Raw genomic sequence first — 13,448 nt, 5'->3', positions numbered from 1 at the left:
CAGGAGTTGGAGGTTGCAGTGAGCCAAGATCGCGCCACTGCACTCCAGCCTGGCGACAGAGTGAGACTCCGTCTTGAAAACGAACAACAAACAAACAACAACAAAAAACACACAATGAAAGACCATTTCATACCCACCAGGATAGCTATTATCACAAAAAGGGAGGCTAGGCACGGTGGCTCACACCTGTAATTCCAGTACTTTGGGAGGCCAAGGCAGGAGGATCACTTGAGTCCAGGAGTTGGAGACTAGCCTGGACAACATGGTGAGACCATGTCTCTACAAAAATTTTAAAAATTGGCTGGACGTGGTGGTACATGCTTGTAGTCCCAGCTACTTGGCAGGCTGAGGTGGGAGAACTGCTAGAGCCCAGGAGATTGAGGCTGCAGCGAGCCATGATCATACCACTGAACTCTAGCTAGCCTGGGCGACAGAGCGAGACCCTGTCTCAACAACAACAAAAAAAGGAAAAGACAAGTGTTAAAGTGTTAGTGAAGATGTGGAGAAACTAGAACACTTATTGCCGATGGGAAATCTAAAATGATGCAGCTGCAGTTTCTCAAAAAGTTAGAAAGAGTTACTGTACGAGCCAGCAATTCTACTTTCCAGTATACACTCAAAAGAACTGAAAATAGGTACTCAAATTGTTGTATATAAACGTTCACAGCAGCATTAGTCACAATAGCAAAAAGGAGGAAACACCACAAATATTAATCAACAGATGGACAGATAAACAAAATGTGGTATATACATAAAATGGAATATTACTCAGACATAAAAAGGAGTGAAGTACTAATGCATGCTAAATGGATAAACCTCAAAAACATACTAAGTGAAAGAAGTCAGTCACAAAAGACTACATATTATGATTTCATTTATATAAAATATCCAGGTTGGGCATGGTGGCTAATGCCTGTAATCTAAACACTTTGGGAGGCCAAGGCAGGAGGACTGCTTGAGGCTAGGAGTTCAAGAACAGCCTGGACAACATAGCGAGACTTCGTCTTTAATAAAAGTTTAAAAAATTGGCCAGGTGGTGGCACATGCCTATAGTCCCAGCTACTTGGGAGGCTGAGGTGGGAGGATTGCTTGAACACAGGAGATCGAGGCTTCAGTGAGCTATAATCATGCCACAGCACTCCAGCCTGGGTGACGGAACGAGACCCTGTCTTGATAACAACAACAATAATAATAAACATATCCAGAATAGGCAAATCTAGAGAGACAGGAGATTAGTGGTTGCCTAGGGCTGGGAGGCTTATGGGGAAATAGAGGAGTGATAAAATGCTCTAGAATTAATTGTGGTGATGATTGCACAACTCTGTAGACATATAAAAACCATTGAATTATATACTTTAAGTGGGTTATTTTAAATAAAGTTATTTTTTAGAGTTAGTGATAACTTAACATTTACATAATGTTCTTATGTATATCATCTCTCTTGAGGTTTACAACAACCCCAAGGAGGAAGCTGAGGCAGGAAGAGAAAGTGATTTAACTCCGATCACCCTGCCGGCAAGTCTGACTTGAACCTAGACCTTCTGACTGCAATGTCAGTGCCCTTTCTACAACCAGGCTACCTTTTATGCTTCCTGCCCCCATGAATAATCTAACAACTGAAAATGACATCTCACTACTGGTGCTGCTGGCTAGAGAACGGGATGCTAATGGTGCTTGCATAGAAAAGACTACAAAGATTAAATGCGATCCATATAAAGACCTTTTAAAGTAAAAAAGATTCAGGAAATTCCAGAGTTTCCATATTGCACTGCCCTGAAGCTAAACAAACGAACTACAACAATATGAATTTTCTATGATGGCTCTGAACCCCTGTCTTAATAATCAGCACACTAAACCACTCTTATAATCACTAAAAAAAGTCACTGAAGCTGGGGGTGGTGGTTCACACTTGTAACCCCAGCATTTTGGGAAGCCGAGGTGGACGAATTGCTTGAGGCCAGGAGTTCAAGACCAGCCTGGGCAACATGGCAAACCCCCTTCTCTTAAAAAAAAAAAAAAAAAAAAAAAAAAAAAAAATTACAGGGCCAGGAGAGGCGGCTCATGTCTGTAATCCCAGCACTTTGGAAAGCCAAGGTGGGTGGATCACCTGAGGTCAGTAATTCCAGACCAGCCTGGCCAATATGAAAAATTAGCCAGGCTGCCAGGCGCGGTGGCTCACGCCTGTAATCCCAGCACTTTGGGAGGCCGAGGTGGGCAGATCACAAGGTCAAGAGATCAAGACCATCCTGGCTAACACCGTGAAACCCCCGTCTCTACTAAAAATACAAAAAATTAGCCGGGTATGGTGGCGGGCGCCTGTAAACCCAGCTACTTGGGAGGCAGAGGCAGGAGAATGGCGTGAACCCGGGAGGCGGAGCTTGCAGTCAGCCGAGGTTGCGCCACTGCACTCCAGCCTGGGGGACAAAGTGAGACTCAGTCTCCAAAAAAAAAAAAAAAAAAAAAAGAAAAAGAAAAATTAGCCAGGCTGGGTGTGGTGGCTCACGCCTGTGATCCCAGCACTTTGGGAGGCCAAGGCGGGAGAATCATTTAAGGTCAGGACTTGGAAACCAGCCTGGCCAACATAGTGAAACCCTGTCTCTACTTAACATACAAAAATTGGCCAGGCACAGTGGCTTACGCCTGTAATCCCAGCACTTTGGGAGGCCGAGGCGGGTGGATCATCTGAGGTCAGGAGGTGGAGGCCAGCCTGGCCAACATGGTGAAACCCCGTCTCTACTAAAAATACAAAAATTAGCTGGGCATGGTGGTGGGCGCCTGTAATCCCAGCTACAGGGGAGGCTGAGGTGGGAGAATTGCTTGAACCCAGGAGGCGGAGGTTGCAGTGAGCCAAGATTGTGCCATTGCACTCCAGCCTGGGCAACAAGAGCAAAACTCCATCTCAAAAAAAAAAAAAAAAAAAAAAAAAAATTAGCTGGGCATAGTGGCGCATGCCTGTAATCCCAGCTACACAGGAGGCTGAGGCAGGAGAATCACTGAACATGGGAAGCGGAAGTTGCAGTGAGCCAAGATCATGTCACTGCATTCCACCCTGGGCAACACAGTGAGACTCCATCTCAAAAAAAAAGAAAGAAAGAAAGAAAAAAATATTAGCCAGGCATGGTAGCCTACAGCCTGTAGTCCCAGCTACTTGGGAGGCTGAGGTAGGAGGATGGCTTGAATCTAGGAGGTGGTAATTGTAGTGAGCCGAGTTCACACCACTGCACTCCAGCCTGGACGACAAAGCTAGACTCTGTCTAAAAAAAAAAAAAAAATTTTTTTAAAGAAGTCACTGAATCAGTCAACTGTCTCATTCACATAAGGTGAAAAACATAAAAACTAAGTTTGAGACAAACCAACTATTACCCTCGGGCTACTTTGTGATTTTGTCATAGGACTTATTGGCCTTACATGACAACATCTTGCTATGCTTTCCACAGTTCAGATATACAAATTTTAAACCATCTGGCAACTCCAGCACAGTTTATTAAGTCCTATTTGTTCCAATATAGGTAAACTTGGAAGGATTCACACTCAAAACAAATGTTAAGGCCAAGTGCGGTGGCTCACACCTGTAATTCCAGCACTTTGGGAGGCTGAAGCAGGTGGATCACCTGAGGTCAGGAGTTTGAGACCAGCCTGGCCAACATGGTGAAACCCTGTCTCTACTAAAAATACAAAAATTAGCCAGGCGTTGTGGTGGGTGTCTGTAATCCCAGCTACTTGGGAGGCTGAGGCAGGAGAATCGCTTGAACCCAGGAAGTGGTGGTTGCGGTGAGCCGAGATTGTGCCATTGCACTCCAGCCTGGGCAACAAGAGTGAAAGTCTGTCTCAAAAAAAAAAAACAAAAAACAAAAACAAAAACAAAAATCAAATGTCTATTGTTTGCTGCTGACTGAAAGCCAAACATTCTTCTCTAGGACAACTCAGCACACTTAATATGGTCTCCAGAAGGGACAAACAAAACTCCCAGATGAAAAGGAACTAAGTGCTGCCAAAGAAAATGCTTCTATTTTCCTTTCATGAGATTAAATAGGTAGGATCCTTGTTCTGAGGGCTATTTTATTTCCAAGACAAAAGCCAAGTTTGTTTTTACCTTGAAATTCTGTTAGGAGATAAGGAAGAACTACTGCCATATTTAAAACTTTTCCATTTAAAATATGGCAAAAGTTCAAAACATTGAAGCAGCTTCTAAATATCAAAAAGCAATTTAACATTTGACTTTTTAAAAAAATACAAAAACCATGCTAGAGGATAGTCAGATACCTAACTTGTACATAATGAGGAGAAATTCCAAGTCTCGAATCCTGTGAAGACAGGGCTCCAAATATGAATTTTGGAAAATTATTTCAACCTAGGAGCGTGAACAATTTGAAGCCAATTTGTAAAATATAAAGCTTTAAAACACCATTTGTTCATTTAATTTTTACATATCATTTGATGTGTTCCCACATTACTCTCAATCATTACTGTATTCATGTTCTAAAACCAACGCAATCTTATGATTACTTCAATGCTTTTTGCTCAGTAGAAATCAAATCATGTACTGATCTTTATCAAGATAAAAACAATCTCTGTAATTCCCTTCCCTTTTTTTTGACACAGGGTCTCACTCTGTCACCTAGGCTGGAGTGCAGTGGTGCAATCTCAGCTCATTGCAAACTTTACATTCAGGGCTCAAATGATACTCCTGCTGACTCAGCCTCCCAAGTACCTGGGACTACAGGCATGGGCCACCATGCCTGACTATTTTTTGTAGGAGACAGCGTTTTGCCATGTTGCCATGACTGGTCTTGAATTCCTGGAATCAACTGATCCACCCACCTCAGCCTCCCAAAGTGCTGGGATTACAGGTGTGAGCCACTGCGCCAGGTCTGTAATTCCCTTTGTTTTTTATTTATTTATTTATTTTTTGAGACAGAATCTCCCTCTGTCACCCAGGCTGGAGTCCAGTGGCATAATCTTGGCTCACTGCAACCTCCGCCTCCTGGGTTCAAGCCATTCTCCTGCCTCAGGATCCTGAAGAGCTGAGATTACAGACGCGTGCCACCGTGCTCGGCTAATTTTTTGTATTTTTAGTAGAGATGGGTTTCACCATGTTGGCCAGGCTGATCTCGAACTCCTGACCTCAAGTGATCCACCTGCCTTGGCCTCCCAAAGTGCAGGAATTACAGGTGTGAGCCACCACACTTGGCCTGTAATTCCTTTTATTTATTTATTTTTATTTTTATTTTTTATTGAGACAGAGTCTTGCTCTCGCCAAGGCTAGAGTGCAGTGGCGCCATCTCAGCTCACTGCAACATCCATCTCCTGGGTTGAAGCAATTCTCCTGCCTCAGCCTCCTAAGTAGCTGGGACTACAGGTGCACACCACCACACCAGGCTAATTTTTTTGTATTTTTAGTAGAGATGGGTTTTCACCATGTTGGCCAGGCTGGTCTAGAACTCCTGATCTCTGGTGATCCGTCCACCTCGGCCTCCCAAAGTATGTAATTCCCTTTAGAATGCTGCCTGTAGTGCGGTGTTACAGAACAGGTAAAATGACAGGAAATGTGAAGCAGGAGAGGATATGGCCACAGCATGTTTTATGGTGTCAGATGGTCCCAGGTTTGAAATCCAGTTCTACCACTTACCAGCTAAATCACCTTGGGCAAGTTTCTTCATTCATTCACTCAACAAGTATTTAGTGCATATCTGTGCCAGGTACTGTTCTAGGCGCCAAGAATAGAGTGGCGAAAAGGACAAAGTCTCTCCCTTCATGCAGCTTACTCTTTAGTTACCTAATGTCTCTAAGCCTAAGCGTCTACCTCTGTAATATGGTATAACCAACTTCACAGAGCAGTTGTGAAAATTAAATAATGCACATAAATAATGTCTTATGAATAAAACCTTCCGAATAACGTACATTAGTAAACAAAGCCAGTGGCACTAAGTAAATAATGAATGTGATTGAAATTTAATACATCATTTGCCTCTCATCATGTTAACAATCAATTCCAAATGCCAGTCTCCATATGTAGGTCAGGTGTGAAGGACAGAGGAAGTATGAGAAAAGAGATGAACAGAAAAGGTGGGGATGGGGGGGACAACGAGAACTCAACCTTACCTTCTTTTCAACACCTCCCTCTTCTCTATGCGATTGAACAGTTCTTGCTCTCTCTCTTTCTCTGTCATCTGTTCCAGACGGGCCCTGTCTTCCTCATCTCCCATGAGGTCTTCTCCATAGCCATCATGGAACTCTTCATCTTCTGAGGAAGAGTCTGAATCTGAACTGGAAGAGGAGCTGTTGCTGTCAGAGTCTGACACTTCACCTGCAAGAAAGGCCCAAACACAAGATTACACTATGCTACAGAAGACAGGCCACAAGTGGCTCCACAATGTTGACAACATCACCCTTCTTTCGGCTACAGTAAGAAACCAGTTTGTTATTTTACTTATTTGTTTCTACTCTCTTTTTTGAGATGGAGTTTTGCTCTTATTGCCCAGGCTGGAGTGCAGTGGCATAATCTCAGCTCCTCCACCTCCCAGGTTCAAGTGATTCTCCTGCCTCAGCCTCCCAAGTAGCAGGGATTACAGGTGTGTGCCACCACACCCAGCTAATTTTGTATTTTTATTGGAGATGGCGTTTTGCCATATTGTTCAGGCTGGTCTTGAACTCCTGACCTCAGGTGATCCGCCCGCCTCAGCCTCCCAGTGCTGGGATTACAGGCGTGAGCCACTGCGCCTATTTATTTTTACTTTTTAAATAGAATTGGGGTCTCACTTTGTTGCCCAGGCTAGTCTCGAACTCTTGGGCTCAAGCAATCCTCCTGACTTGGCCCCCCAAAGTGCTGGGATTACAGGCATAAGCCACCACACCTGGCCCTATCTTATTTATTATTATTATTATTGAGACAGAGTCTCGCTCTGCCCCAGGCTGAGTGCAGTGGTGCGATCTCGGCTCATTGCAACTTCCACCTCCCAGGTTCACAAGCGATTCTCCTGCCTCAGCCTCCTGAGTAGCTGGGACTACAGGTGCACACCACCACGTAGAGCTAATTTTTACAGTTTTAGTAGAGATGGGGTTTCACCACGTTGGCCAGGATGGTCTCGATCTCTCAACCTCGTGATCCACCTGTCTTGGCCTCTCAAAGTGCTGGGATTACAGGCGTGAGCCACCATGCCCGGCCTATTTATTTTGTTTGAGACGGAGTTTTTTCTTGTCATCCAGGCTGGAGTGCAGCTGCACGATCTCGGCTCACTGTAATCTCCACCTCCCGGGTTCAAACAGTTCTCCTGCCTCAGACTCCCGAGTAGCTCAGGCGCTCACCACTACACTCAGCTAATGTTTGTATTTTTAGCAGAGATGGGGTTTCACCATGTTGGCCAGGCTGGTCTTGAACTCCTGACCTCAAGTGATCTGCTTGCCTCGGCCTCCCAAAGTGCTGGAATTACAGGTGTGAGCCACTGCACCCGGCCCCCAGCATTTTTTTTTTTGAGACAGAGTCTCTCTCTATCGCCCAGGCTGGAGTGCAGTGGCACGATCTCGACTCACTGCAAGCTCCGCCTCTCGGGTTCATGCCATTCTCCTGCCTCAGCCTCCTGAGTAGCTGGGACTATAGGTGCCCCGCCACCACGCCCGGCTAATTTTTTTGTATTTTTTTAATAGAGATGGGGTTTCACCATGTTAGCCAGGATGGTCTCAATCTCCTGACCTCATGATCCGCCAACCTCAGCCTCCCAAAGTCCTGGGATTACAGGCATGAGCCACCGCACCCAGCCTTTTTTTTGAGATGGAGTTTCACTTTTGCTGCCTAAGCTGATCTCAGTCACTGCAACCTCCACCTCTCGGGTTCAAGCAATTCTCCTGCCTCAGCCTCCCAAGTAACAGGGACTACAGGCACATGCCACCTCGCCCGGCTAATTTTTCTGTTTTTAGTAAAGATGAAAATATGTTGGTCCGGCTGGTCTCGAACTCCTGACCTCAGGTGATTCCCCTGTCTTGGCCTCCCAAAGTGCTGGGATTACAGGTGTGAGCCACCACACCTGGCCTGATTACATGGATAAGTTCTTTAGTGGTGATTTCTGAGATTTTGGCATATTTATCACCCGAGCAGCGTACACTATACCCAATATGTACTCTTTTAACCGTCACTCCCTCCCCAAGTCCCCAAAGTCCATTATATCATTCTTTTTTTTTTTTTTGGAGATAGAGTCTCACTCTATCGCCTGATCTCGGCTCACTGCAACCTCCTCTTTAAGCGATTCTTGTGGCTCAGCCTCCTGAGTAGCTGGGACCACAGGAGCGCACCACCATGCTTGGGTAATTTTTGTATTTTTAGCAGAGATGGGGTCTCACTGTGTTGGCCAGGCTGGTCTCAAACTCCTGACCTCAAGTGATCCACCTGCCTTGGCCTCCCACAGTGCTGGGACTACAGGCGTGAGCCACTACACCTGGCCCCATTATATCATTCTATGCCTTTGCATCCTGATGGCTTAAACACCACTTATACATGAGAACATACAATATTTGGTTTTCCATTCCTTAGTTACTTCACTTAGAAAAATGGCATCCAGCTCCACTGAAGTTGCTGCAAAGGCCATTATTTCATTCCGTTTTGTGGCTAATATTCCATGGCATACATACACATTTTCTTTTTTTTTTTTTTTGGAGACAGAGTCTCACTCTGTCGCCAGGCTGGAGTACAGTGGCATGATCTCGGCTCACTGCAACCTCTAACTCCCTGGTTCAAGCGATTCTCCCGAGTATTAGGGATTACAGGTATGCACCACCACGCTGAGCTAATTTTTGTATTTTTAGTAGAGACGGGGTTTCACCATGTTGGCCAGGATGGTCTCAAACTCCTGACCTTGTGATCCACCTGCCTTGGCCTCCCAAAGTGCTGGGATTACAGATGTGAGCCACCACGCCCAGCTGGCATACATACACATTTTCTTTATCCACTTGTTGGTGCACTGAATTTTTGAAGAGTATAAGCCCAAAAAAATTGTCTAGTAGAATTTTGTGAGGTGGTGATGAAAATTTTGTCTATCTGGACAGCAGCCACCACATATGGGTATTCACAAACTCAAATGTGGCTTAGTGCAACTGAAAAACTAAATTTTAAACATTACTTTTTAGTTAATTTAAGTTGAAATAGCAACAGTTATCAAATGTCCACTTCATTTGGTTTGGTTGATTTGTTAAGAAACAATTCAGGTTATGAATTTTTGGCAAGAATACTCCATAAGTGATTGTGTCCTTTTCAATGTATCACATCAGGAAGCCCTAACATCTGTTTGTCCCATTATTTTAATTTGGATTACTTGGTAAAGGTGGTGTCTCCCAGATTTTCCCTTTGTAAAGGCACCTTTTCCGCTCTGTGTAATAGTATGTATAGGGAGAAGGTTTAGGACTATAAAATTTTGTTTTCCAACTAACTCTCACCCAGTGGTTTTAACAATCATTGAGGATTCTTGAGTAAATCAACTTTATCACTATGATTGAAAAGTGGTGATTTTTCTAACCCTATAATTTCTTTTTCATTTATTAGCTGGCATTAAAAAAAAAAAATTTTTATGGCCGGGTGTGGTGACTCACGCCTGTAATCCCAGCACTTTGGAGGGACAAGGCGGGTAGATCACCTGAGGTCAGGAGTTCAAGACCAGCCTGGCCAACATGGTGAAACCCCGTCTCTACTAAAAATACAAAAAATTAGCTAAGTGTGCTGGTGGGCATCTATAATCCCAGCTACTTGAGGCAGGAGAATCTCTTGAACCCCAGGAGACAGAGGTTGCAGTGAGCCAAGATCACGCCACTGTACTCCAGCCTGGGCGACAAGAGCGAAACTCTGTCTCGATAATAAATTAAAAAAATTAAAAAACACATTTTAATGAATAATTAAAAATAGATTAGTGAATTTATCATAACAGTGGATCTTAATAGGACAAATGTTGGCATGGAAAAAGTATGTGAGTACAATGAGTACTGAGCTAAGTCAGCAATTTAACAGGAACTGCACTTGACTCAATTTGAGCTAACATTCATAGGCATGTGCTCAAAACCAGGTTAGGGCAATTTTATAAAGTCAGCTTGTATGTAAACATTATTTTTTAAAAGTTTTTAAAATTTTTATAATTTACAGGTTATCATTCTAGTCCGGAACAAGTTCTCTTCTATTTTCTCTCCCAGTGTCCCTGCATTTTTCTTTTCTTTTTTTTTTTTCCTACTTTTTTTTGTTGTTGTTGAGACAGGGTCTTGCTCTGTCACTTAGGCTGGAGTGCAGTGGTGTGATCATAGCTCACTGTAACCTCGAAGTCCTGGGCTCAAGCAAGCCTCTTGCCTCAGCCTCCTAAGTAGTTGGGACCTCAGGTGCATACCATAACTCCCAGCTAATTTTTAAATTTTTTTGTAGAGATGGGATCTCACTATGTTACCCAGGCTGGTCCTGAACTCCTGGGCTCAAGCAATCCTCCCACCTTGGCCTCCCAGTGTTGAGATTACAAATATGAGCCATTGCACCTGGCCCAAGTTCACTTTTCAAACTAGTGTTGAAAAATTCTGAAATTGGCTTCCAGAAAAGGAACATTTTCTACTGAGATTCCCTCCTCAGTCAGACTATGCATAAGCAAGAAAAAAAGGGGAGGGAAAGGCACTCACGGTATTCAAGACTAATGCAGGAATCCTCATGGGTTCCAGGGATAGGTTTCAGGGGTCTCACCAACCTTTGGAATTGCATGCATTTTTCTTGCTTCATTCAGAGTCTCAAAGCATCCATGACCATGGAAAAAGTTAAGAACCACTGCTCTAAAGAAGAGGTCATGCTGAATGCAGGTACCCCCCTTCCTCCCCACTTCTGCCTTTGCACCTTCAAGCTGACAAGAGTGGGAGTTGACCTTCCAGGTCTAGGCTGCTCAGCTCACCTTCCTCAGGGGCTGAGCTCTCAGCTGAACTGTCTTTGTCTGAACTGCCTGAGGAGGCAGTTTTGTTGGCCTGTTTCTTCATGGTTCCTTTCTTCTCTATTTTTCTGGCTTTTCCTTTCTTCTTATTTTTATTGCTCCCAAATGTCCACTATAAGGAGAAAAGAAAAAGGAAGACTGAAATAGGAATAGGGACTTTATTGGGAAAAGCTGGAAGACTCAAGAGTTAAGAGTCTTTGGCATTCATCTTTGAATCCAAAACAAATACATTTCATATGAAAAAAAATACAGATTTTTGAAAAAAAAAATTTCTTTTTTGAAACAGGGTCTCACTCTGTTGCCCAGGCTGGAGTGCAGTGGCACAGTCTTGGTTCACTGCAACCTCTGATTCCCAGGCTCAAGCCATCCTCCCACTTTAGCCTCTGGAGTAGTTGGGACTACAGGTATGCCCCACCACGCCCAGCTAATTTTTGTATTTTTTGTAGAGACGGGGTTTCACTGTGTTGCCCAGGCTGGTCTTGAACTCCTGAGCTCAGACAATCCTCCTGTCTCGGCCTCCCAAAGTGCTGGGATTACAGACATGAGCCACTGCACCTGGCATAGATTTTTGTTTTTGAGACAAGGTCTTGCTCTGTCACCCAGGCTAGAGTGCAGTGGTGCGATCTTGGGCTCACAGCAGCCTTGACCTCCCAGGATCAAGTTATCCTCCTGCCTCAGCCTCCCAAGTAGTTGGGACCATAGGTGTGTACCACCACACCCAGCTAAGCTTTGTATTTTTTGTAGAGATGGGGTTTCACCACGTTGCCCAGGCTGGTCTTAAACTCCTGAGCTCAAGCAATTCGCCTGCCTTGGCGTCCCAAAGTGCTGGGATTACAGGTGTGAGCCACTGTGCCTGGCCCCAGCCTAGATTTTTGAAAACTCGCTTAAAACTTTAGAACTTCTGGTCTGGAATCTCTTAGAAACAAGAGAAAAGTTACATAATAAACATATAATTTAATTATTATTTTTTCTTTTTTTTTCAGACAGGTTCTTGCTATGTTGCCTAGGCTGGCCTTGAACTCCTGGACTCAAGTGATCCTCTCACCTGAGCCTCCTAAGTAGCTGGAACTACAGGTGCGCATCACTGCACCCAGCTCATGTATGTTTTATTGCCAACAGAAAACAAAAAAGATATCAACTTTATGGCAAGTCAAAAAACAGCTTCTGATGTTTTATGTGGCAGAGATGGCAGTAATTGTTAATGGCTGATATGTCTGCGTTTTAGCACAGAGAATGGTTTAGTTTTGGGGTGGGTCTCAGGAAGGCAGGGAATGTAGCTTGTGCCCAGGAGAAAACTGCAGAAAGCACAGAGAGAAAGGATGAAGGCCATTCTTTGGCATAAATGGCAGCACTGGCACTAACTCCAAAGAGGTAGAAAGTAATGTACATCATTAAATATATGTGCATATCCTTTTTAAAACACTGGCATATATTACACAATAACATGACATTTAAACTGGATCATAAACAGGAAATCCCAGATATCAAAACATAAGGAACCTGTAATTTGCACTGTCAAACAGGCAGGCAATACAGTTAACTACCCCAAGGCCAAAAAACCATCTTCATCAAGCACTTTAATTGTAAGTTGAAAGGCCATACAACCACCTTACAAATTTGCAGTCTATTTAGTTACATTAAACCATATTTCCTTTGATAGTTTAACTTGCCAACTTAAAATGATTTTAGGTGAAAAATACTTTACTCAGAAACTTTATTCTAATTACCATAAATAATCATCTTTTGATTATCACAGACTGAATATTAAGTCTGGTATTAACATAATATTTCTACATCTAATATCCAACAAAGGCACAAAGTCTTTGTTCCTTCTATAATAGGATGAGAAATTAACCTCCTATTTCACAATAGATAATAGAAGAAGTAAATTCTTTTGGTCTTTTTTTGAGGGGGTGGGGTTGGGTAGAGGTGTAGTTCTGAAGATGTTTCCAACTTAGAAATTTTCCATATGAGCTATTCTTAAGAACAACAGTCTGCTAGTTTACCTTCACAAAACATTGTAAAAGGGTGCTATTTTTAATCTTTTTTTTGTTTTTGAGCCAGGGACTCATTTGTCACCCAGGCTGGAGTGCAGGGCAGCAGGATCATAGCTCACTGCAGCCTCGACCTCCCAGGTTCAAGTGATCTTCCTACCTCAGCCTCCTGAGTAGCTGGGACTACAGGTGTGCACCATCATGCCCAGCTAATTTTTAAATTTTTTTGTAGAGACAGGGTCTTGCTATGTCACTAAGGCTGGTCTCAGACTCCTAGACTCATGCAATCCTCCAGCCTTGGCCTCCCAAAATGCTGGGATTACAGGCACAAGCCACCTTGCACAGCCCTAATACTTCCCTTTTAAGTCTGAGTTTTCAACCATTTCACATTTTAATCATTTCAAGGAAGATAATTTTTTTTTTGAGACTCTGCTCTGTCGTCCAGGCTGGAGTGCAGTGGTGTGATCTCAGCTCACTGCAAGCTCCGCCTCCTGGGTTCACGCCATTGTCCTGCCTCAGC

The 13,448-nt window shown here is 43.7% G+C and overlaps 1 protein-coding gene across 1 annotated transcript in view; it reads right to left on the bottom strand.

Moving 5' to 3' along the window:
• Positions 1 to 13,448, bottom strand: part of RTF1 (RTF1 homolog, Paf1/RNA polymerase II complex component) — a 68,605-nt gene that overhangs the window by 18,696 nt on the left and 36,461 nt on the right. The window contains exons 3-4 of the mRNA XM_024232678.3: positions 10,899 to 11,046; positions 6,103 to 6,307 (exon numbers count right to left, since the gene is read on the bottom strand). Of these exons, the coding sequence (XP_024088446.1) occupies positions 6,103 to 6,307; positions 10,899 to 11,046 (353 nt within the window). The remainder of the gene's footprint in view (positions 1 to 6,102; positions 6,308 to 10,898; positions 11,047 to 13,448) is intronic.

Source organism: Pongo abelii, chromosome 16 (assembly GCF_028885655.2).
Source record: "Pongo abelii isolate AG06213 chromosome 16, NHGRI_mPonAbe1-v2.0_pri, whole genome shotgun sequence".
NCBI classification, from domain to species: domain Eukaryota; kingdom Metazoa; phylum Chordata; class Mammalia; order Primates; family Hominidae; genus Pongo; species Pongo abelii.
This window is presented reverse-complemented; position numbering and strand designations above follow the sequence as displayed.